Source organism: Heterodontus francisci, chromosome 11 (genome assembly GCF_036365525.1).
Source record: "Heterodontus francisci isolate sHetFra1 chromosome 11, sHetFra1.hap1, whole genome shotgun sequence".
Lineage (NCBI taxonomy): Eukaryota > Metazoa > Chordata > Chondrichthyes > Heterodontiformes > Heterodontidae > Heterodontus > Heterodontus francisci.
Genome location: NC_090381.1, coordinates 69,746,407 through 69,772,890, shown reverse-complemented (window position 1 = coordinate 69,772,890; position 26,484 = coordinate 69,746,407). Strand labels below are relative to the sequence as shown.

The following is a 26,484-nucleotide window of genomic DNA, read 5'->3' as shown; positions in this document are numbered from 1 at the left end:
ATGTGCCCTGATTAACCTTACTGGTTTTCCCTTTCATTTCCAGCAGTTAGCCTTTAGATGACCTGCCTTATTACAATGAAAGCAAACAGGTCTCTGGGTCTCTCTCCTGCTCGCAGCACCTTGCTTTTTAGCTAGAGGAGGGCCCCCTGAATCTCCTGCTTTTCTTTCTCTCCCAGGACTGCGTGGGCTCCTAGCACCTTCCCACCCTTTGTCCTTTTCGGATTTGTAGGGGTGACTAGGAAAGGTTCTCCCCGGGAAGCGACTTATAAATTAAAGCAAGCTCATTGGCCAGAACGGCCGCTTGCCGGGCTCTCTGAACCCGCCTGCTCCTCTACATGGGACTTTATGGAGAGTGGGAGAGAGTGTTTAAATTCCTGTAACAGAATTATTTCTCTGAGATTCTCATAGCTGAGCTGTACTTTAAGAGCCGTCAGCCACTGGTCAAAAGCCAGCTGCTTACTTTGATCAACTTTCTTATTGAGAGTTCTAAACTTTTCGCGATAGGCTTTGGGTACTAATTTATATGCCCCGAGGATAGCATTTTTGTCACTTCATAATTTGATGAACTCTCATCTGGCAACAGGGAATAAATCTCATGGGCTTTTCTGGTTAGTTTGCTTTGTAATAAAAGAGGCCAGGTCTCAGCTGACCATTTTAGCAGCCTTGCCTGTTTCTCAAAGGACACAAAAAAACCTTTCTACATCTTTCTCATTGAATTTTGGGATTAGTTGAGCTAGTTTTAACAATTCTGTACCCAACCCTGAGTTACACACCTCCATATTGGCCATGCTTTCACTGGGGTTACTCTGTCACCCCCTAGTTAACTCAAACCACTTCAGCTCTCTGTTCGCATTCCTTTCTTTCTCTTTCTCTCTCCTGTCTCTGCTGTTCCTTCTCCTGTCACATTCCTTCTGGAACGCTCTCTCTTTCTCTTTCTCTTTCTCTTTCCCTGTCTTCTAATTCAAGTTTCCTTAGTTCCAATTGTATCTTTGGTAACAGTACCCTATTGGAGTCTGCTTCTAACCCTGTTTCTGTTTCTTCAGATTCAAGGGAAAAATGGTTGGCCACTAGTCTTAGGAGTTCAGGCTTCCTAGCTTTGCCACATACAGTGATCACACACTGCTCAGCCATTTTTCTCAGCTCCTCCATAGACAGTACTTTTAACTTATCCCAAGTCATTTCACCCTGGCTTGAGGAGCTACTAGCTTCAGTTGCAGACATGTTGGTATCCAAGCACACACAACCACAAGAAAACCTGTATTGAAATCTTGCTCTTTTTTGGTTGGGAACAATTTGGCTTCCCACTTCCAATTTCTCTTGTTTGTCTGTGGATCAATCCAGGATGGTAGCCCCCAAATTTCTGTTACAACCAGGTAAGAAAGGGGTTTAGGTTTCCCCCTCAGCCTTCACCTGGTCTTACAGGGTTTAATTTTAAACACACCATGTTTTTAACTCCCCCTTGGTGAATCCTTGTTCACCGCTTTCCAATTATAAGGCAAAGAAATTAGCACAAGCAGGTTTTCTTAGTTTTAAAGAAGAAAGGTCTAAATTTATTAAACTTAAACTGTAATTCAGTTAATGCGTAATTCAGTTAACACAATGCGTCCACGCTAGCATGCATATGCGATACACACATGCAGATAGAGACAGAAAAGAGCAGAAGAAAATAAAGTGGAAAAGTTTGAGGCAATCTCTGAAGAGGGTTTTTTGCTACGGGTCTTTGAGCTCACTGCATTCTTTGATTGTAGGTAGATCTTGCTCTTCGTTGGGGCCCAGTATTATTCTTAAACCTTGTTCGCTATAGGAGACCTTTCTGTCTTGGGGTTCATGTGTCTTCAGTGGATTTGGAGTTCCGTGAGAAAGAGTGGTCTTCTTCAGTCCAGGAGCATACTGCAGTCTCTCTGTTCTCTTTGTACAATTCAGAAAAAACAGGTTGCTGGTCTGACTATGTTTTTTTGTGGATTCGGCCATCCCAGCAGTCATCCTGAAATTTGAGTTCCTTCAGTGTCTGGTGATCAAAGTCCATTGTGGATTAAATTGGATAAGGGAAGTAACCCCTTTGTCTCCACAAGCACTGTCTGTTAATATGAAAATGTCTTTCCAGCCAAGGGCCTGGTGATTTATTTTTTAAAAGAGTCCTTTCTTCACTTCAGCAACAGTTTTCAAATCAATGTTCATATGACAAAATTAATGTGCCTCATTCTTGGCAGGTGGGGGGTCTGCATTACAATAGATATATAAATACTAATGACATCAAGGGATATGGAGATAATGCAGAAAAGTGGCGTTGAAGTAGATGATCAGCCATGATCAAACTGAATAGCAGAGCAGGCTCGATGGGCTAATGGCCTCCTCCTGCTCCTATGTTCCTATGTTTCTTTAAATAGCAATCCCAGATCTATTATAAAAGACTTCTGCTAAATAGAAAAGAAAAATTAGAAAAAAAATTGTCTGTAACCCAGAGTTCAGCTTAGTTGCTTCATTGACATTCATTTCATCCTGAATTCTGTCAGATAACGACCATAGAAAATTATTTTTACCACACCATATTGTGTTCTTTGTGGAGAACAGCAGCTCAACATAAGTGATTGTATTTTGTGTGATGTTGCTGTGAATTGGAGTGAAACAGTTAAACTTTTACCATCATGGTTCACTAAGAGCAGGTTGCTTTAACCTCAGCTGTAGGCATGCAATTTAACTGCAGGATTTAGCAATTTGATACTGCTCAATAGCTGAATTGTGTGCTCAGTATGGTTACGTCTGAAGCTGTTCTTCCAGTGCCTCGATGATTATACTAAATGACTAACATAGAAACAAATCAAACTTATTGTTTGCACATTTATTTATATTTTATCTTGATTTTCTCAAGTTTTTAAATACTTCATATGTTTTAAAGATCTTAAAATCTATCTTTAAAGGGTATCACTTCAAGTTGCTACTTTAAAAATACAAAGAATTGTCATAAACGATATATATTTTTTGTATTTCGGTCCCAATAGTGATTTGTTTTGAATACTTCTATTTAAATGGTGAAAGAAAAAATTACTGAGCCTGACGGTGAATGATAAATTAACACACAAAGTTGAATATGAAACACCTAGAATGATTTCTAATGTTATTTCAGATTGCTCACACGCTCAGCCTCAGAGATTTTCTGATTAATTTCTTCCTGTGGCATCTTAAATGGTTATTGTTCAAAGAAAAATATTGGGGAAAAAAGTTGAAATAAATGAAGGTCTGTTTCAGTTCATAATTCCTCATTCTTTAAATTTCAAATCTTAAGTCCATGAGAAACTGTTAAGCTTTTCAATAAATCACATCAAAATATGCATTTTAATGTGCATAACAGAGCTTTAAATGAGTAAATAATGGCATACAATAAAACTCTTGTGAGCCCAGAAGCAAGCTGGATAATGGAAAACATAAACAGAATGTTATTATTGTCTGTATTTGATAAATGTGATAAAATTAATAACTTTATTTTCAAGAAAGTAAAATCCATATAATACAAAAAAGTTGGGGCACCATCATATTTTATATTTCCCTAATATTTCCTTGCAATTTGTGTGCCATAAATTTTCCGCCCACGGTACAATGTTTCTTCTGACCTGGGGGCAAATGGATGCTTTTTGTGATTGGATTATCTGTAGCAAGCAGTTCCATGGTTAATGTTACTAATGTAGTGACAATGTTTTTGGATGTTTCCATTGCTTACTTCATGCTTTGGTTACAAAAAGAAAATGGTTTTGTTACCAATTTAAAATTTAAAAATTTATTTCAATTCTAAGAATGTTATAAAAGTGTTAGTGTGACAAAAACATTTATTGAAAAGCAAAGTGATAAATTGAACAGTAATAGCTTAAAGTCTTTTGACACAAGTCATTGTTGATTTCACTGTTGTAGGGGAAAGGCGCTAGGGCTGCAGATAAGGGTGTTACCATGGTGATGAAGGAGATACCGAGGGAGGAGTCTGGAGAAGGAAAACCCCTCCTCACTGTGACATCACAGGTGGGCAGCATCATGCCAATATCAAGTTGGCATGTGGTCATTCAGTCATGTGAACTGAATGTATGAGGACAATGTTATGAAACACAGTTTAAGATGGAAGACTCTTCCTTAAATATGATTTAATTCAGTTAACACTGATGTAATATCCAATTCGATATTAATGTTTGCCTAACTGTACCATTATTCACATCCACCCCCATTCTGTTAATTGTTTTCTAATCATTTACCAGAAGCACCCATCCTTTAGAATGTTTATGGGGGACATCAGTTTGTCCATAACTTCCTCAAATGCTCAACTCAGTTTTGCAAAATCTAGACAAGTAGCACTTTCGGTACATTACTTGGACTAAAGTCTGAGTCAGCTATCAGCTCTACTCGCATTTAGCATTCTGAAGGCTGAATACCAGTACTGCTGCTGAAGTGTTCATCTAAAAACTGTTAATTTGTAGATGAACTTCATTACAATAACTAATAAGTCATATCATTTTTAATCCCTAAAAGTAGATAATATTCATTGATTTAACAAAAAGTAGTCCTGTGAAATAAAATATTCAAGAATCTGATTTATCATACAAATAATTTTCTTTCCCTCATGCCCAGCCACATCAAAGCATAATGTAGATCAGTTCAATCTTGTACTTTATTTTCTAAAGATTTTAACAATTGTTGATTTATTTGCATTTGTCATGGTTCATATTAGTAATATGTTCTGTCCTTTCATAAGGTGATATGGACTCTATCTTGCCTTTAAGTTTTCCTTCATATGTCACTGCATCAGTGTTTTCGCTAGTAGCAAATAAATGTGATACTTTTTAACAGACCAAAATATTTTGTTGTACATCAGTATTAACATAAATATTCTCTTGTTGCTAATTGTCAAGCTAGAAACTGCTAACTGATTTCTGTATTAAACAGCATATTCAACCTTCACTACTTGTTTTTCTGTTAATTTCATTGAAATTGATAGAATTACATATGTAATTTCAGCCCTTTCCCATGTAGCAATGGTTGCAAAATGTTTGATGTAGAAAATCTATGGCTATTCTAGTGAACTCCTACCATAACTTCTGTGGGAGTCCAACGTAACAGCCGAAAAGTAGGCCCCAGCCTCATGTCGATATTTCCTGTATGTCGTAGGGTGGACTATCCACCCAAACCTACAGTATCATCAGCAAAAGAGGACTCCATATGTTGGGAGTTACTGTGGACCTGATGTAAATTTAGTCATGCAGCCCTTACCGCCAGGGGGTAGATGTGAGGCCCACCTGTGGATTCAGGCCATGATTGGGTCCTGGATCCTTGAAGACAAGTGAAGATGAAAATATTTTGTTCTTTATTAACACGTGGCCCTTGATATAGGGAGGCCACCGAGACACCAAGGATGTTTTTTCCCGTAAGTGGACTGGGCAACCTCCCTGGATCTCCCAGACAGTTCAGCATGAGGATGCCCCAGATGAACTCCCAAACCTACCAAAGGCCTCTTACTTGTGGACCCTTCCCAGACACCGCAAACTTCAACAGGGTCAGCAAAGGAGATGACTGACAGGCTCCTCAAGGCACTTTGCAGGAATGTGCCCAGTACTCACAAATTTTCACAAATATGTGTTTGGAAATGACATTGGCTAAAGCAAAAGTTGTTTTGAACTGGAAAGAATGGGAATATTAAACATAAGCTGTTCATAGCATAAGCTTTCACATTTAAGAAGCATTAATTTATGGTACTTAACTAAATTGCATTGACTTCAGCTATTCTATTTATTTATGTTTTTAGTAATGGTGGGGGGGTGGGTGCGGTAAATACCATGGCTATAATAGCAGGTTAGAGACTGGAAATTCTGCTGGGAGTAACTCACCTCGTGACTACCCAAAGCCTGTCCACTATCTACAAAGCACAAATCAGGAGTGTGATGGAATACTCTCCACTTGCCTGGATGAGGCCAACACCATCCAGCACAAAGCAGCCTGCTTGATTGGCACCCTATCCACCACCATAAACATTCACTCCATCCACCACCAGTGCACAGTGACATCAGTGTGTACCATCTATAAGATGTATTCCAGCAACTTGCCATGGCTTCTTTGACAACACTTTCCAAACCCACGACCTCTACCACACCTGTAGGTTCTCCTCCAAGCCACACACCATCCTGACTTGGAACTATATCACCGTTCCTTCATTGTCGCTGGGTCAAACTCCTGGAGCTCCCTTCCTAACAGCACTGTGAGTGTGCCTACACCACATGGACTATAGCAGTTCAGGAAGGTGGCTCACCACTACCTTCTGAAGGGCAATTAGGGATGGGCAATAAATGTTGCCTTGCTAGCAATACTCACATCCCATGAATGAAAAAAAATATTGAGATTGATTGGATTTGGATTCCCCTGCCACCTCATGAAATTTAGATTAAATCTGTCAAAATAAAGTTCAGTGTTAAGGGCTTTGCTAGCACGGCTTCAGATACATTGGACCTCTAGAACAAGGGGGAAATGTAATTATGTCACTGAAATATAATACAGACAATGTTTTTTGTCATGTCAGTCTCAACGGGGCTTGCTGAATGCTAGGGCTCAGCGGTGATATTCACTTCTTTAATATTTTACTTGCAGCCTTGGTAGTTTTGACAGCAGATTCCTTCTTACTAATTGTCTTGATCACACCTACAGTCACAGTTTGTCTCATGTCACGGACAGCATAACGTCCATTTTAAGAGCCTGCCGCCGCAGTAGGCAGCAGGCGTAAAAACTTGTAGCCCGTGCGCACGGGGCCCACGACGCGGCAGCTCATTACCATGTCCAGGGCGCCCACCCCACCCCCGCGATGACATGGAGTGGGTGGGCGAGCCATCGCCGGCAACGGTGTCCGGCACCAATGCACAGGCGCTGGTGCCATTTTTAAAGGGATTACAGCCCTCAATGAGCATTTAAATTTTAAAGGTACTTTTAAGTTTGTAAAAATGAATAAAATAAGCTTTCCATGCCCTCTCCCAACGACCTGCCCCCCGCCGCAATGACAATACACATCATTCCGATCTTTCCGCCCCTGGAATACTTAGTTTGCAAAATTGACCTTCCCCCCTCAAAGTTCGGAACCCTTGTCCTTTACCCCTTCCCTTCACCGCCCCCGACCAATCCGAAGCGTTTTAAAGCCACTCCCCACCTCCAGCACAGAAAAATCACCTCCTCCCCCCTCCCCACCGGTGTCACGCCTCGTTTCCCTGAATGGGGATTGGAAGGCATGGCATTGCCGGCCGCCTGAATGCAGATCGATGCAGCGATTAAGGAAGTGACGGGACCTTACTTAAGTCAGGTATGTAAATTAATTTAAATATGGAAATAGTGATCCCTTCGCCGAGCAGCGGGGCAGCCGCCACGAAGCCTCACCGCCACCGCCGAGATCAGTAAGGGGCCTACCGCCTTCAGGGTCAGTGGCAGGCCTCTTCTGTTGCAATCTTCATTGCCACCCACCCCACCACCATTCCCTTTAAAATTCAGCCAAAAGTATTTTTGATGCTGGCAGTGGATGCTAAAATGAATAAAAAATCTATTCTTATCACAACATCTGTCATATTCATACATGCAAAACTTCACCCGAAATATAATTTAAAAGATTACAGAAAATCTGTTTTCTAGATTACATGCGATTTAAAGAAACACTAATTAAATTAAACAAAGGTGTTTGGGGTGGGGGAGCGGGACAATGGTTCAGCTGAGACTCAGCATCACTCACAAGCAACAAAATTTACAAAATGCTGGAATTATTCAAGATACTGGCAGATCTTCTGTTGGTGTTGCTACTATGTTTTGGATATGAGGGTTTGTTGTATTATAACAACAGGAGTGTTATGTCATGTCATTGATTTATGTAACTGAATCAATTAAATTCCATTATTAGTAACATTTCAGAATACTATTTAATAGCGACGATCAAATTCTGCAGCAATCCATTATTCTGTAAAAAGGAATGAAAATGTATTTACCTATATTCCTTTGTATTAATTTTCATCTTAACCATTTTAAATCTGTGGATATACAATAGGGTGGGCTACAGGATATACTGGTTTTAGGTAGGCAATCAGTATTTAGCAATACTGGGGAAAGCAGTGGGTTTTAGCAATATGAGGGAGTGATCCTGGATGTTAATACCAACCGAAGCATTGGCCTGGAATTTTGTAGCACTGAGATGGGCATGCAGGATCTGGCAGCATTGGCCTGTTGTCCCACAGCACTGCGGAGGGAAATTTGCAGAACTGGAGATAGAGTGTGGAGTTTGGCTCACTGGCAGATTCCTGTGGTCTTCCATCACTGAGGAAGAAGAGTTGGTCTGGCAAAATTGATTTATAAGTTTCTAAGAGATCACTGAAAACATTGAATTCAGTGTTTTGTGATTGATTTCTGGATATGTATGTCTTTTTCTCAGGCTGTATCACTGTTGTTTTGTTTCTATCCCTCTCTCTAATTAGATTATTTACATTTTCTAAATATTAACAAGATGCAGCTGGTAGCAAATAAAGCTATTCAGTTTGCCTGGGAAACTTTCAAAAGTCCATTCATTATTTTCATTTTGGGCAATGCAAAAAGATCTCAAATTAGGATGAGGAAAGAAACTTTCTCCATGTAGCTTTCTGTGTCAGTCAATCTCTGTCTCTCAGCTGACACATTTTCTGAAGTAAAAATAAAAACATTTTATTTGCAACTTGAAATCCTACTCATATAATTTCAGTTAGTACTCAAATCTTTTGTAAAATATGCAAGCTTAAATATTATTGTACACAGAAAACACATAGGGCCAAATGGCCTCCATCTGTGCTGTAACCATTCTGTGATTCAGACACAATTTCCCCTTTTCACAAAAAGAATAAATAACAATGGTTTTAATTCAGTCCTAAACAAAGACTATAATGGATCAGTACTTTCTGTCATATTTGAAGTTGATTTGTTTTTCTGTCTACACACACAAACGGACAACCTTTTTAAAAAAAGAAACACGAATAAGTTTTACATAAATAAAGTTTTTGAATTGTGTTTCATTTCTCTTCAAATAATTTTGTAAAGCAATCAGATAATGGAGATTGAGGCATTGTTTCAGTTCAGCTGACTAGATGTTGCTAATGTATCCTGAGAAATTATGTGCACTGGATATGCTCCGAACGCAGTCTCTGCCTTCGTCCTCCCTATATCTCAACCTTTGGACCTATATGAAAAAATATTTTCAGCTAACTCAATACCACTATTTCTGCTTGGAAACCAGACCAGTCCTCTGTCAGACAGATGTTGTTCTACATTAACAGCAATTCAAACTATTTGGAAATGCTACCAAATGGAAGGCAAGTATCTTTCACTTTCCATCAGTTACATTGATTGTAATGTGGCTATTGGCCATCACAATCCTTTGCTTTGCAGCGTTTGTGTGTCTCTGGAAGGACACCTGACTGCTTACTTGCACCAAAACCAGTAGCTGAACTTGTTAACTGCAGCCACAAGTGTACACATTAGACTTTGCTTCATTCATGACTGGATGTGGCAGGACTGCAGAGCTTTGATCTCACAGAATCACAGAATCATTACAGTGCAGATGGAGGCTATTCGGCCCATTGTGTCCACACTGGCTCTCTGAAATAGCAATTCCTTCAGTTCCATTCCCCCGCCTTCTCCCCGTAACCCTGCACATTCTTCCTTTTCATAAAACTAATTCCCTTTTGAATGCTTCAATTAAACCTGCCTCCACCACATTCTCAGGCAGCGTATTTCAGACCTTAACCACTCGCTGCATGAAAAAGATTTTCCTCATGTCACTTTTGCTTCTTTTACCAAATACTTTAAATCTGTGCCCTCTCGTTCTCGATCCTTTCACGAGTGGGAACAGTTTCTCTCTATCTACTCTGTCCAGACCCATCATGATTTTGGACTGTTGGTTGTGGGATTGCTTAGCTCTGAGTATAGCATGCTGCTTCCATTGTTTAGCATGCGAGTATTCCTAAGGCTGGGGTCTCAAAATAACAGCTGCCTCTTTACTGCATGTTTGAGTGACTGTATGCCCAAAAGTCAAAAGTCTACAATAATCTACTGCAGCTGTAGGACTTCAAACAGTTTTCATATGTTACAGATACTGCAGCATGTATACTCCACTTTGACTAAGTCCTGCTGTGGATAAAATGTATATACAGTATTTACATAGAACTTTATTGCACTAAACCAGTGCCTGTAAATGATCTGTTAATTTGCTATTTTTAAGCAACAGATTTTCAAAAGCCTCCAACTATTGTAGGGTCATAACATTGCCTCTGTTTTGCCATGTTGCTTGTCCGACAGCGAGTATTGGATGAGCAAAAATTTCCTGCAATTAAATATAGGGAAAACTGAAGTCATTGTTTTCGGCCCCACCACAAACTCTATTCCCTAACCACCGACTCCAATCCTTTTTCTGGCCACTGTCTGAGGCTGAACCAGAGTGTTTATTATCTTATTTGAACCTAAGCTGAGTTTCCAACCACATATCCTCTCAGTCACTGAGACCACTTACTTCCACTGCCCTAACATCACCAGTTTCCACCCTGTTTAAGTGTATCTGCTACCAAAATCCTCATCATGCCTTTCTTACCTCTAGACCCAATTATTCTAATGTTGCTCCCTCCCCCCTTGCACCCCCAAAACTTCAGCTGATCCCAAAACTCTGCTGCCTGTATCCTAACTCACACCAAGACCCATTCACCGATCATCCCTATGCTTGCTGACCTACACTGGCACCTAGTCTGCCAACATTTCAGTTTTAAAATTCTTATCCTTGATTTCAAATCTCTCCATGGCCTCACATCTCCCTATCTCTGTAACCTTCTCCAGCCTACAACCCTCCAAGATCTCTGCGGTCCTCCAATTCTGGCCTCCTGTGCATCCCTGATTTTCATTGCTGCAGCATTGGATTCTGGAATTCCCTCCCAAAATCTTTCCTCCTCCCTATCTATCTCTCTGTCTTCCTTTAAGACATTCCTTAAAACATATCCCTTTGACCAGGCTTTTAGTCACTTGTCCTAATAGCTCCTTATGTGGCTCGGTGTCAGATTTTTTTTGGTAATGCTCCTGTGAAGTCCCTTGGGGCCTTTTGCTGTGTTAAAGGTGCTATCTAAATGTAAATTGGCATTGTTGAAATTTCTTTGTGTGCCCAACCTGTCCCAATCCTCACTTAAATAGTCAGATTTAATTTAGGAATGTGGGAATTTCTAGCTGAAAAAAGACCAAGGTCCGCCTGGTTCACCTTCTACTATCCCGATAGTTGCATGATACAAGAATAATTGAATTATTGAATAATCATGGCGCTCAATCTCTATAAATTGCTCTATAATAGACCCAGACATGAGGTGAGGAAAATGCCAGTGATATAAAGCTTTGATAAGGTCTAAAGTTACTCTTCCTCCCAAGCACACTATACTTACCATGTCATGTTTGGTATTACTCATATATTGTATCTCAGTGTATTATTTCCTGAAGATATCTATCTAATTCTCACATGAAAGAATCAATACTTTCTGCTTCCACCATCTCCTTAGGGAGCCTGTTCCATAGATTGACTACTCATACACTGATAATGTCTATGTATATTAGTTTTGAATCTACCCCTCTTCAAGCACATCTGTGCTCTCTAGTTCTATTATTCTGTAAAAAGTAAAAAAACAGCTACATTATCTAGTCTCTTTAGAATCCTAAAAACGGCAATCATATCACCTTACAATTTTCTCTTTTTTTCAGTGAGAATGTGTCCAATTTTCATAATCGGTCCTCATAGTCCCATCCCTCCATCCTGTCATTGTGGTTGCTCTCTCCTGCAGCATTTCAGTAGCTGCAATATCCTTTTCATGCTGTGACAACCAGAATTGTACACAGTATTCTAAGTGTGACTATTACAATTCAAATAAAATGTATGGTGAGTTAGTAGTATGCCATGTTAAGTTGGTTCGATTAGCTTCTCAAAATATACCATTTCTGGGCTTATTTTTATGTAATGATCTGACTGTGTGTTGTTTCATGTTTCTCTTTCATAACCTGAACATGTAGAGAGTTAAGGTGTCATTGTTTCTGCTGTCCCTTTGGGCTTCTCATTTGCATCATCATTTTTAATAGGACAGTGCATCATCTATTTAATCTTCAATTGGATGCACTCCAAGGAGTGATTTTAAAAACCATTGCAATAGCTTATTTTTGCCACATAGATGTTCATCTCATGCAATTTCTTCATATAAGTTCATAAATTGAAACTAAAACTGATGAGTTAGTTTCATAGAATCATAGAACATTTAAGGCACAGAAAGAGGCCACTTGGCCCATCATCTCTGTGCTTGCTGAAAAACGATCCACCTATTTTAATCCCACCTTCCAGCATTTGGTCTGTAGCCCTGCAGCTTGTAGAAACATAAATGCAAACTCTGCACATTTAACTGATTTTCTTTCAATATGCATCAACGAAGTAAGACAGAAGCAAGTCAGTCTCTATACAAGGTATGCCAGTTCCCTCTTGATAAGTGTCAGCTTAATTATAATTATAATCTAAAGCTTTAATCATGGCTAATTTGAGCTGTGAACATTTACCATCTGCTTTTATCTATTATAATTATTTTTAGAATTTGCACCATTTATCTTGAGGACATTTTATTCAAAAATATATTCATCCTGTTTGGAATAGCTTTTAACAAAATGGGCATAGTTAAACAAAGTAATAACTCAATGATAAATATACCTGCTGTCTATTTGCATCAAGCTGAGTCCCAGTAGCAATTGGCCATTGAATCCATCAGCTGTATATACGAGGAATTTCATTAGTATTGAGCTGGACTAGTGAATGGAACATATTACTAAAAGTGCCTCATATCAGTGTGAAGAGTCTCAGCATAATATTGACATAAGAAATATCCTCCCAGACACTAAATGGATATAAGCAGAAGGTGGAACGGAGCAAATTGTAAAAGTAAATATTACACATGCTATATAATTAGAGTTGCCAACTCTGGGTGGACCTATTCCTGGAGTTTTTATCACATGACCTCCAGCATCCAAGCAGCCCACCGCAACTCTCTCGCCCAACACAGCCAGCTTCGTTAACCAATTGAATAATTCTTGATTTTCACTCAGCAGACTTCTTTCCCACCTCTGATATTTTATTAACTAATAAATGAAAGTGTTATAAAAAAAGGAAAAAAGATACTTTTTTTAATGCCCCTATGATTTTTCACTTGAGTTGCTCACAGCATTGTCCTAGAGATTAATCTTTAATTCTTATAGATTCCAGGACATTCCGGGAGCATTGCCAACCCTATATATAATAGATACATTTTACTTGAGTAACCACAGGTCTGTTGCTCCTAATTCCTGATCTGCGTTAGTTTATTTCAAATTGAAATCAAAATTATATGGTCCATACAAATTCCACACTGTATTTAGAGTGTCAGCATGAGCAGGGCCTACTGTGTGTACCAGGCCCAAGAGAGGAAAGTCAACTGCACAAGAAGTCTATGAACATGTACTTGTTCTCTAGCTGTACTGCACAATCCACAAAGTATTAGTGTCTGATGCCGTGTATATATCCGTAGAGTGTGCCCACTTACTTTATATTGTATGTTCTGTCACTTTGAATAAAAATTTTGAATCGCATGTTAGGTTTAATACATTTTTCAGTGCATCGAATTAGCTGCTTTGCCCAAAACTTGGCCAGTCAATAAAATTGACACAGGATCACCAAAATAAAGTTCAGCAAAGCTCCTGCTCTCTTTAGGCCTGGTGTAGCTCATGGATTTTAGCTAAATAGCAGGATTGTCTAATCCATGGATTTGATGAGGTAGAACTAGTGTAGTTGATTACCCTTAGCTAGTTGCAGGTAAATACATCACCTCAGTTAATATATTATTTATAGATCAAATTATTCTGAGTATGTACCTGCTTGAATATACGCCTCCAAACTGAAAAATGTCGAAGAAAGTCATGTCCAGGTCACTTATTCAGGTCTTTTAGCAGCCACAGGTCTGACAAGTGATACGAACTGGATAGTGTCACTCACTAGTTTTTGCTGGAAAAAAAGCATTCATTTTGATGTATGCCCCTTTCAATAATAACAGTTTTCTTAGACTTACCATGGGTAGTATGTGGCAAGTTTGGAGGGAAAAAGAGAGAAATTAATACAAAATCAAAATATGGATAGGGTGCCCTTAAAAATCAGGGAAGTAATTCCTTCTATTATATTTCATTCTCTCCACACTTAGTAAACTGAGATACACATTCATTAAATAATGTAATATTTTAATAAAATCCACTTATGAAAAATGAATGGTATGTTGTATTTCATAAAGTATTCTTAGTCCTAAAAAGGTGAATATTGTTTTCTTTTAATTGGATCGTGGATTGTATGTGAAGTACTTTTATTAACAGTGCTGTGACTGAGCAAATTCCGTCACCTCAGTAATCAACATAAAATTTAAAACATAAATGTAGCTGGTAACGTTATAATTGGAAATAAAATAATGAAATTAACCAAAAAAGCAACCGGAGAAGAACATTGGCAGATGCTACATTAACTTATCATAGTCGACATTTAAACATGGAATTATCATTCTACTTTACAGTTTGAATGAAACCCCGCAACTTCACATCGTGGGTATCAAGCAACAGATATTTTTGATAAACAATGGATTCTTGCAGTAAGGGACTCAGAAACAGCATTGCCTAATATGCAATATCCATTTGTTTACACAATTTTTTTAAAACACAAAAATAATACCCTGCAGAATTTTGCTGCTGGCAGTTTACAATGATGAATTGCACACTATGGGCTGAATTTTACCGGCCCCTCAACACTGCGGAGCGCGGCGCAGGGGCCAGTAAAATGCTACAGGGAGAGGCCCGCCTCGACCCGCGACGTCGAGACAGGCCGACCGCATTTTATCGGCGGCGGCGTCGGGACCTCGGTGCGGCCACCCCCAACAACGGCAGTGGCACCTCAATCAACATATGGTAATGATTACTTACCTAAACTGATTATGCAGCCCGCCATCTCTCCACCGACACTGCCGGATTTTTCGTTGAAATGGCGGCCATCACATGCCATCCCGTTCATGATCTGAAAAGCCGACGGGTCCTCACTCTGCATTATGGAAGGGAGGAGGGAGCAGGGATACACAGGGGTCTAACTCTGCATTCTTAAAGGGAAGCGGGAGGGGGGAATACACAGGGGTCTAACTGCATTCTGGAAGGAACGAGGGAGGGGGATATGCAGGGGTCTAACTCTGCATTCTGAAAGGGAGAGGGATACACAGAGGTCAAACTCTGCATTCTGAAAGGGAGGGGGGCTGGGATTACTGGAGGGAAAGCTGTGCTGGCATGAAGGGAGGTGCCGTGTACCATCCCTCCATTAACAGTGTAGGCTCTGTGTTTGTGAGGGGGCAATGGCACACTAGGCACCCTGTGTGTGGGGAGGGTGCCAGAAAGGGCAGGAGAATGATGGGGGCAATTGATTCATCTGGTAGGATCTTGATGTGGTCATGTTGTACCACTCTGTGTGTTGGCCAAGATGGGCAATGCCATGGCACGCCACATAGTTGATCCAGGAAAGCAGCTGATGTACCCGCCAACACCAATCCATGCTCTGTTAGGAACCTTCGAATACATGCAGGGTTCAACTTTATTTATCACATGGAAATAAGTATGGCTCATCCTACATTGTGTGATCCTCTGCACGTGAGGATCTGTATGCACCAGAGGCAATATCAACAGGCAGGTGTGATCCACTTAGAGGCCCCCGGTCATGAGCAGCAGCCCCCAAGGGGAGCCTGCCATTACAGTTGTCATGCATCTACAGGCCCCACATGACTTGCCAGCAGATGTCAAAGCACCAGTATCAGAGGAGATTGCGCATATAGAGAGGGTGGTGACACGCCTCTGTGCCCTGTTCAAGGATGACCTGCAGCCCATGGGCTCCGGTGGACATCCCGTGCCTTTGTTGCTCATAGTGGCAGCGATTCTTAAGCCTGGCACCTCTGCAGCCTTTTAGGGGCCCACCAGAGACCTTTGTGCGGTCACACAGTCAGCAGTGCACCGATGCATCAAGGAGGTCACCAATGCCCTGCACCGGAGAGCAAGTGAGTATGTCCGCTTCAGGACGGATTCTCACAGCCAGGCCCAGAGGGCCATTGGTTCTGGCACCATTGCCGGAGAACCATAGGTTGTAATGTTCATAGACTGTACTCATGTGGCCACCAGGCCTACTGCCAGGCTACTACCTGCAGATGTCACCATTAAAGGAGCCCTCTCAATCTAGGTGAAGCTGGTATGTGAACACCGCAGATGCTTGCAAACAATCTGTGACTGCTTCTCAGGCAGCTGCCACAACACCTGGGTCTTGTGCCAGTTGCAGCTGCCACCGCCGTTCACTGAACTGGCTCAGATGGAGGGGTGGCTTCTTGGAGATAAGGGCTTTCCTTTGCAGACATGGCTCCCAACACCGGTGAGAGACTTCACCACTGCTGCAGAGGAGAGATACAACGTCAGCCACTGAGCTACATGAGCCACCATTGAGCAGGAGATCGGCATGCTTAAAGAGCGTTTCCAATGCCTGCATGGATAGGGTGATGCCCTGTACTACGGGCTGAAAAGGCCAGCTCCTTTCTTTACTGCTCTGCACAACTACGCACCCAATAGGCCTGGCATGATGAGGAGAGACGTCAAGATTCCTGCTCGGACTATGAGGACACTGCGGATCTACAATATGAAAGACGCATAGGAGGGCAGATGGCACCCAGGCTCTGCACGCAGGGCTATCAGTGAGCTAGGGATGTACGGAAGTGGCTTATCAGACAAAGGCTGCCTGTTCCATAGGAACCAACATGAACTCTGCAAGCCACACATCACCCTCGCCCACCTGCTGTGCACCAGTCCACATCTGCAGCATCCCTGTGTAAACCATGAAAGGCAGCAGCTGACTGAGCCAATGTCCATGTCATTGCATCCGTGGAGATGCTTATGTGTAATGGCGGCATGGCAATGACGTTATTGCATACGTTGGCTCTTCTGAAGGGCCAACGGTGCAAAGGGATGTGACATTGGCGCTACATACTGGCACACATCATTCACACAGAGAAAAGGACACACATGTTGGTGAGAAACATTTAGTGAAAGACGTATTTACATTGCTGTGACACCCGTGCATTCACATTTATGTCAGTGTGTTCTCTGTAAACCTCTTTTTGGTACATTTAAGTCTCACATCCTGGAATGTGCAAATTTAAGATTATTCACCCAGGTGCAGCACCCCTACAAGAAGGAATGTTACACTTGAGTGGAAGAAGAGGATCTCAACTTCACAGGACACTGGGACACAGCAGGGTAGGTATGTGTCAGCAAAGCGGAAAGTGCTGGGGTAACTCACCAGATCAGGCAGCATCTGTAGAGAGAGAAGCAGAGTTCACTTTCAGGTCTGTGAACTTGCACAAGTTAACTCTGCTTCTCTCTCCACAGATGCTGCCTGACCTGCTGGATTTCTGCAGCATTTTCTGCTTTGCTGCCAGATTGACAGCAGCCCCACTCTTCAGTCAGGTAAGTATTCTTTGACAGCTGTCAGGAAGCAGGTGCTGGGGTGCTTAAAATAGGGCCCCAGCACCTGCTGCACAGCTATCAAAGGGTTCCTCACTGCGCTGAATGTCCCTCCTTTCCCCACATAATATCAGGGGGGAGGCTCGGCGCAGTGATGCTAATGAGCCCCCATGCGTAATATCGCGGGGGCTCTGTGGCGGCCGCTAACTACGGGCGCCGCGCTGAGTTCAAAGGGCACCACCGCAGAAGGCGATGCCCCAATAAAATTCAGCCCTATATGTTCATAGTATATAAATTTAGCAGCTGTATGCTGAGATAAAAGCCTTTGTTACGAACTTGGGTCTACCTCAGTTATCTTCGCAGTTACTGTGGTATCAGTAACTCTTACAGCATTTTAGGAATAGGCCATTTAGCCGCTTGAGCCTTCTCCATCATTCAGTTAGGTCATAGTTGATCTGTACCTCAGCTCCATTTACCCACCTTTGATCCATATCCCCTGCTACTCTTACCTAATATAGCACTGGAGAAGAATGATGTAGTTGAGGGGGCCAAAGACAGACACTCTTCGGTTAAAATTAAGGAATAATGGAGGAGCTGTTATGCTTCTGGGTGTATACTATGGACTACCATGTAGTGAGAAGGAAATAGAGGAGCAAATTTGCAGGCAAGTTACAGAAAGATGCAATAATTAGAGTAGTAATGATAGGGAATTCAATTATCCTAAAATGGACTGGGATTGAGAGTCTAAAGTAAAGGCCTGCTTGGTTCTGCAAATGGAACCCGACCCGAGCCCAACAGAACATCATCCGACCCGGCCCGAGTCCTTTCATTTTTTCTAGTACCCGACCAGACACGACCACCAGAATGTTCAGTTAACCTAGCTTCCGTTTTTCACTTTTTAAGCTTGTGCAGTTAAGCAACAAAAACTATAACTGGACTTGAAACGTTGTTTAAAAAGTACATTAAGATTGGAGCCACGTACCGGAAAGAGGTGATAGAGTGAGTCCGACCCGGCCCGACCCAACCCGAGCCCGAATGCCGTACCTGGAAGAGAGACCTGACCCGACCCGAACCCAACACATGTCACCGGGTCCCGTCGGGTTCAGGTAAGGTAGCCATGCTCTAGTCTAAAGGACAAAGAAGGGGAGGAATTCATAAAATGTGTACAAGAGAACTTTCTTGATCTTTGTATTTCTAGTCCAATGAGAAAAGAAGCAGGTCTGGATCTAGATCTGAGGAATGAAGTGGGGCAAGTAGAGCATATTTCAGTCACCAAGCATTTGGGGAACAGTGATCATAATGGTTTAGAATAGTTATCGAAAAGGACAAGGAGCAATTGCATTTCAAAATATTTAACTGTCAGAGGGCTAACTTCAGAGAGTTGAAAAGGGATTGGGCCAAGGTGGATTGGAATAAAAAATCGGTCGGCAAAAAGTAGTTGAACAATGGGGGGAGGCCTTCAAATGGGAGATGATTCAGGTATAAAATAGACACAAGGGGAAAATGAGGGGTATCAAATGCTAGCACTCCCTGGATGACAAAAGATGAAGGCCTGGAATTTGTGGTTAGCGACAAAGTGACGCAAATTGCAGCTGACCTCGAAGAAAGCTGTCCACTTAGCAATCTCTATGACATAAGTTTCAACTTTCCTGATAATAGCAGCTCAAGGGGATCTCCAAGGTCCAGCAACAGTGAAGACATCAAGCAGGCTAAGCAGTCAATCACGTTGAAGAAGTCTCACACATAGAGCAAACCAGAAAGTGAAATGCAAAGATATTCTTCACTTTTTAATCATGTTACAGACAGTAAAATAAAGATTGGGACATATATATGGGATTAAAGGTAGAAACTGAAATATCACAAAAAACCTTTAAAACATTTTTTAAAATCAATGTTTTTTTTTTATCATAATGGAGAAATTTGACATTCCACAAATGTTAAATTAGCTTTTCAGAGCCAGAAAGGTTGTTCAACAGTAATTATGAATTTAGTACGCTGTTAAAAACACAATTATACCTCATTCAACAAGGTGTAACGTTTTCGAAGATTTATTTCCAAAAGACTCATAGCGTAAAATTGGAAGTTCACATAAAGTGATTTCTAAGATTTTCATCTATAGGGGCTTCAACAACACACCCTATGGAGGAACAGAGAATCACTGACAGCAGCTCCTCGATTTCCACTTTTAACTGGGCACGTGTGGACGCCAGAAGTTGCTGTCAGTTTTGAAATTTAATGATGGCAAACGCTGACGGTTTTGCCATCATTATGACTGCAAAGTCTGGGCCATGGACATTAAAATAATTCACAAAAAAGAGGTCTATGACAAATGTAAGGTTCCTAAGAACATAAGAAATAGGAGCAGGAGTAGGACATACGGTCCCTCGAACTTGCTGTACCATTCACTATTATCATGGGTGAACGTCTATATCAACTCCACTTTCCCACTATATCCCCATATTCCTTGATTCCCTTAACGTCCAAAGATCTATCCATCTTGGTCTTGAATATACTCATCGACTGAGTACTCACAGCCCTCTGGGGTAAAGAATTCCAAAGATTGACAACCCTCTGAGTGAAGAAATTTTTCATCTCAGGCCTAAATGGCTGACCCCTTATCCTGAGACTATGACCCCTACTTCTATACTCTCTAGCAGGAGAGAGCCACTCAGCATCTACCCTGTCAAGCCACCTAAGAATTGTTTTCCTTTCAATGAGATCGCCTCTCATTCTTCGCAACTCCTGAGAATATAGACCCATTCTACTTAATCTATCCTCATAAGGTTAATCTAATCTATCCTCTCATCCAAGGAATCAAACTCGTGAACCTTCGTTGCACCCCATCTAAGGTATATATGTCCTTCCTTCCCATTTAAAAGATATTCTGCTTTTCCATTCTTTCTACCTAAGTGGATAATTTCACACTTACATGCATTATGCTCCATCTGCCACCTTCTTGCCTGATCACTTAACTGGTCTATATCCGTTTACAGCCTCTTTACATCCTCCTCACAGCTTACTTTCCCACCTTGCATTGTATTGTCAGCAAACTTGGATATATTACACTCTATCCCCTCATCTGATATAAATTGTAAATAGCTGAGGCCCAAGCACTGATCCTTGCAGCACTCTACTAGTTACACCCTCCCCTCCCACTCTCCATTTTCTAGTCATTAGCCAATCTTCAATCCATTCTAATATATTACCCGCAATCCCATGAGCCCTAAATGTGTGTGGCACCTTATCAAATGTCTTCTGAAAATCCAAATATATTACATCCATTTGTTCCCCATTATCTATCCTGCTACGTATACACTCAAAAACTCTTAACAGATTTGTCAAAAACAATTTCCCTTTCATAATACCATCTTGCCTCTGACTATTATTTTGATTTTCCAAGTGTCCTGTTACCACCTCCTTAATAATAGATTCTAGCATTTTCCCTACTACTGATAACAGGATAACTGGCCTATCATTCCCTGTTTTCACTCTCCCTCCTTTCTTCAACAGGAGCAGTATAGTTGCTACCTTCCAATCCGTAGGGACCATTCTAGAATGTAGGGAATTCTGGAAGATCAAAACCAATGCATCCACTATTGCTACACCATCCTCATTTAAAACGCTAGGGCGTAGGCCATAAGGTCCAGGTCATTTATCAGCTTCTAGTCCCATTAGTTTCTCCAGTGCTTTTTCTCTACTGCTATTGATTAATTTTAAGGTCCTCATTCTCATTAGACCCTTGGTTCCCCACAATTTCCATGATGTTCTTTGTGTCTTCCACTGCGAATGCAGACACAAAATATTTGTTTAACATTCATAATACAGTAGAGAACCTAGGTGAATATAGAATATACAGAGGAGATATAAAAAAGGGAATGAGGGCCAAAGAGAGAGTATGAGAATAGATTAGCGGCAAACATAAAAGGGAACCCAAAAGTCTTTTACAAACATATAAATAGTAAAATGATAGTCAACGGAAGTATGGACCAATTATGGCCAAAAAAAAGAGATCTTTTATAGAGACAAGAGGGCTTGGCTGACTGACTAAATGAGTGCTTTGCATCTTTCTTCACTAGAGAAGAGGATGCTGCCAATATAGTAGTAAAGAAGGAGGTAGTAGTGATATTGGATATGTTATGATCGCTTGGAGATCAACAAACCAAAAGAACCGAATTTACCAAATGACCCCAATAAAAAAAAATGGGCAAGATTTCACTTTTATAATTTTTACTTTAAGATTCAAGCCAAAATCAATATAAATCAAACACAAATTAACAGAAAAATCATGGCCAATATATATATATTATAAATTACACATTAACTATCAGATACAACAAAGATAGATCTCACGGATTTACTGGAGAGTCCACTCAGCCTATATGGCACCAATTACAGCCACAAAGTTCTTCAAAGCTCTGAACGTCCTCAGGTAGATCTCCAGCTCCTTCCTTTCAAGATGCAGCCACTGATTTTCATCCGACAGTAGTTCCCCTTTAACCCGAACTCCTCGGGTACAGTTTGCCCAAATCGGTGCACTTCTCCAGAATTTCCTCAGCTCTGCTTATGACAGTCTTGATGGTGTGGCTCCACCAGTATTACCTGAAGTAACAGAAGCAGCAGCAATTCCTGGATCTAGCCTTCTCTTTTTTCAGCCTGCCTGTACTCCTCCCCTGTGTGATCTGAGCTTGGTTGGCTCTGTGTTCTTTTAATCTAGTTCCAACCAGTTTCTGTTTCCCTAGGAACATGAAGTTTTAGTTTCTGTTTTCCCAGAAACCTGAAGTTTTAGTTTCCCTTTGAATTAAGATCTGTCCAAAAAAAAAGCTTTGAAACCAGGGTCAGTGCACAGGAGAGAACATTTGACAGACAGCTCGCACACACTCCCCCACTGGTCCCACAAAACTGCAGATTCCATCACAGATAGAATAAAAATAGATAAAGAGGAGATACTTAAAAGGTTGACAGTTCTCAATGTCGAAAGTTACCTGGTTAGAATGGGATGCATTCTGGGTTACTGAGGTTCTGGCCACAATCTTCCAATCCTCCTTAAATATAGGGGTGATGGCACAGGACTGGAGGATTGAAAATGTTACACCCCTGTTTAAAAAAGGGGAGATGAATAAACCATTCAAGTACAAGTCAGTTAGTTTAATGTCAGTGGTGGGGAAACATTTTGGGACAATAATCTGGAACAAAACTGGAAAGTATGAATGTAAAAAGGGAAGTCAGCATGGATTTGTTAAAGGCAAAACATGTTTAACTAACTTGTTTGAGTTACAAACTACAAGACTATTGGCTAAGAGCTGCAAAGCAGCATTAGGCTGGGGAGCTCTTTTTCAGCTGCACAGACACGATGGGCTGAATGGCCTCCTGTGTCATTAATTTCTTTTGAGAAGGAGAGGGATGATGAGGGTTAACGTGTATATGGACTTTCAAAAGGCATTTGACAAAGTACCATATACGGACTTGTTGGCAAAATTAAAGCCCATGGGATTAAAGGGACAGTGGCAGCATAGTCATAAAAAGTAGTGGTAAACAGTTGTTTATCAGACTGGAGGGAAGGATACAGTGGTACACTGCTCGTTGATGTATGTTAATGACATGGACTTGAGTATACAAGACATAATTTCAAAGTTTGCCACAAAACTCGGAAATGTAATAAACAATGAGGAGGGTAATAGCAGACATCAGGAGAATGTAGACAGGTTGGGGAAATGGGCAACATATGGCAGCTGAAATTTAAGGCAATGTGAAGTAATACATTTTGGTAAGAAGAATGACGGTAGGCAATATAAACAAATTGCTACAATTTTAAAGGGTGGTGCAGAAGTAAAGAGACCTGGGGGTGTATGTATACCAATATTTGAGAATGGGAGTACAAGTTGAAAAGGCTATTTAAAAAAGCATATAAGATCCTTGGCTTTATTATAGAATCATAGGGCTGAATTTTACCAGCCCCTTGATGCCACGGTCGCAGCGGGTAGGGGGTGGGGGGGGCCAGTAAGATTCTGGGGGGAGAGGCCTGCCTCGACCCCAACGTCGAGAAGGCCCGCCACATATTACCAGCAGCGGGGGGACCTCAGTGGGGCACCCCCACCACTCGGCAACAGCACCCCAATTACAATATTCAAAAGGGTACTTACCTCTGCAGATTATGCAGCCCGCCGCTTCTCAATGCACACTTTCTGTTGAATGGGGTCTCACTCTGCATACTGAGAGGGAGGAGAGAGGGGGGATATTCACGGGTCTCAGCTCTGCATTCTTAAAGGGAGGAGGGAGGGGTTCTGGGATTACTTGAGGGAAAGCTATGCAGGTATGAAGGGAGGTACTGTGTACCCTCCCTCCGTAAACAATGTACGTTCTGCGTTTGTTTGCATTTGTGAAGGAGCAATAGCGCTCCAGTCACCCCATGTGTGGGGAGGGTGCCAGAAAGGGTAGGAGCGTTAAGGTTATATGGATGGTTGGGGCAATCGATTCAGCTGGTAGGATCTTGATGTGAACATGCTGTGCCACTCTGAGTCTTGGCCAAGGTGGGCAATGCCATGGCACGCCACATAGTTGATCCATGAAAGCACCTGATGTACCCGTCAACACCAATCCCTGCCCTGTTAGGAAACTTCGAATAAATGAAGAGTTCAACTTTATTTATCACATGGAAATAAGTATGGCTTATCCTACATTGTGTGATCCTCTGCTCCTGAGGATCCGTATGCGCTGGAGCCAAAATCAACAGGCAAGTGCGGTCCATGTAGAGGCCACCGGTCGTGTGCAGCAGCCCCCAAGAGGATCCCGCCATTACAGGTCACCGCGCATCTACAGGCCCCATATGACATGCCATCGGATGTCAGAGCACCAGTGTCAGAGGTGATTGCGCACGTAGAGAGGATGGTGACATGTCTCTGTGCCCTGCTCAAAAATGACCTGCAGCCCATGGGCTTTGGTGGCCAACAGTCCTCATAGTTGCAGCAGTTCTCAAGCTTGACACCTATAAAGCTTTTCAGGGGCCCACCAGAGACCTTTGTGGAATCACAAAGTCAGCAGTGCACCGCTGCATCAGGGAGGTCACCAATGCCCTGCACCGGAGGGCCAGTGAGTATGTCCACTTCAGGACAGACCCACACAGCCAGGCCCAGAGGGTCATCAGTTTTGACACCATTGCCAGAGAACCATAGGTTTTAATGTTCATAGACTGCACCCATGTGGCCATCAGGCCTCCCGCCAGGCTACCACCTGCAGATGTCACCATTAGAGGAATCCTCTCAATATAGGTAAAACTGGTATGTGACTACCACAGATGCTACATGCAATTCTGTGCCCGCTTCTCAGGCTGCTGCCATGGGTCCTGCGCCAGTCCCAGCTGCCCCCGCTGTTCACTGAACTGGTTCAGATGGAGGGGTGACTTCTTGGAGACAAGGGCTATCCCTTGCTGACATGGCTCCCGACACCAGCAAGAGACCTCACCATTGCTGCAGAGCAGAGATACAAAGCCAGCCACTGAGCTACAAGAGCCACCATTGAACAGGCGATCGGCATGCTGAGAAAGCACTTCCAATGCCTGCAAGGATAGGGTGATGCCCTGTACTACGGGCCAAAAAGGCAAGATCTTTGCTTTGCTGCTCACTGTGCTCTGCACAACTATGCACCCAATAGGGGTCACGCCTGGCATGATAAGGAGAGACGTCAACAGGATTCCTCCTCGGACTATGAGGACACTGAGGACCTTCAACAGGAAAGGTGCATGGGAGGGCAGATGGCACCCAGGCTCTGCATGCAGGGCTTGCAGTGAGCTACAGCAGTGGCTTATCAGACAAAGGTTATCTGCTCCATAGGAACCAACATAAGCTCTGCAAGCCACTCATCACCCTCGCTCACCTGCTGTACACCAGTGTCTGTGAACTTGGTCAAGTTAACTTTGCTCCTCTCTCCACAGATGCTACCTGACCTGCTGAATTTCTGCAGCACTTTCTGCTTTGCTGCCAGACTGACAGCAGCCCCACTCTTCATAGTCAAGTAAGTATTCTTTGACAGCTGTCAGGTTGCAGGTACTGGGGCACTTTAAATAGGGCCCCAGCACCTGCTACACAGCTGTCAAATGGTTCCTCACTATGCCGGATGTCCAGCCTCTCCCCACGTAATATTGGGGGGTGCAGAGAGGTGGCTCGTCGCAGTGATGCTAATGAGCCCCCACGCGTAATATCGCGGAGGCCTGGCGGCAGCTGCTGAATGCAGGCACACCGCCAAGTTCAAAGGGCACCGCAAATAAAATTCAGCCCATAGGATGGCTACAGCACAGAAGGAGGCCATTCAGCCTGCCGAGTCTGTGCCAGCTCTCTGCTACAGCACATCAGTTCATCCCACTTTCCAGTCCTTTCCCCATAGCCCAGCAATTGTTTTCTCTTCAGGTGCTTATCCAATTCCCTTTTGAAAGCCACAATGGAATCTGCCTCCTCCACACTCCCGGGCAATGGCTTCCAGATCCTAACTACTAGCTGCATAAAAAAAGTTTTTCCTTAAGTTGCCATTGCTTCTTTTGCCAATCACCTTAAATCTGTGCCCTCTGGTTCTCAACCCTTCGCCAGTGGGATCAATTTTTCCCTATCTACTCTATCTCGACCCCTCATGATTTTGAACACCACTATCAAATCTCCTTTCTACTTTCTCTTCTCTAAGGAGGACAACCCAGCTTCTCTAATCTATCCACATAACTGAAGTCTCTAATTCCTGGAACCAGTCTCTAAGTCTTTACTGCACCCTCTCTAATGTCTTCATGTGCTGCCTAAACTGCAGTGCCCAGAATCGGATACAATACTCCAGTTGAGGCCGAACCTTTTATAAAGGTTCGTCATAACTTCCTTGCTTTTGTACATTATGGGCTGAATTCACAAAAAGGTGGTGGTCCTGCTTGTGATGTGAGTG

General features: G+C 42.2%; 1 protein-coding gene across 1 annotated transcript in view; it reads left to right on the top strand.

Annotated features, from left to right (window-relative positions):
* The first annotated feature begins 3,894 nt into the window (after positions 1 to 3,894).
* The window catches only part of pex5la (peroxisomal biogenesis factor 5-like a), a 132,112-nt gene continuing 109,522 nt past the window's right edge, over positions 3,895 to 26,484 (top strand). Inside the window, exon 1 of the mRNA XM_068041475.1 lies at positions 3,895 to 4,008. Coding sequence (XP_067897576.1) covers positions 3,940 to 4,008 — 69 coding nt within the window. The 5' untranslated portion in view covers positions 3,895 to 3,939. The remainder of the gene's footprint in view (positions 4,009 to 26,484) is intronic.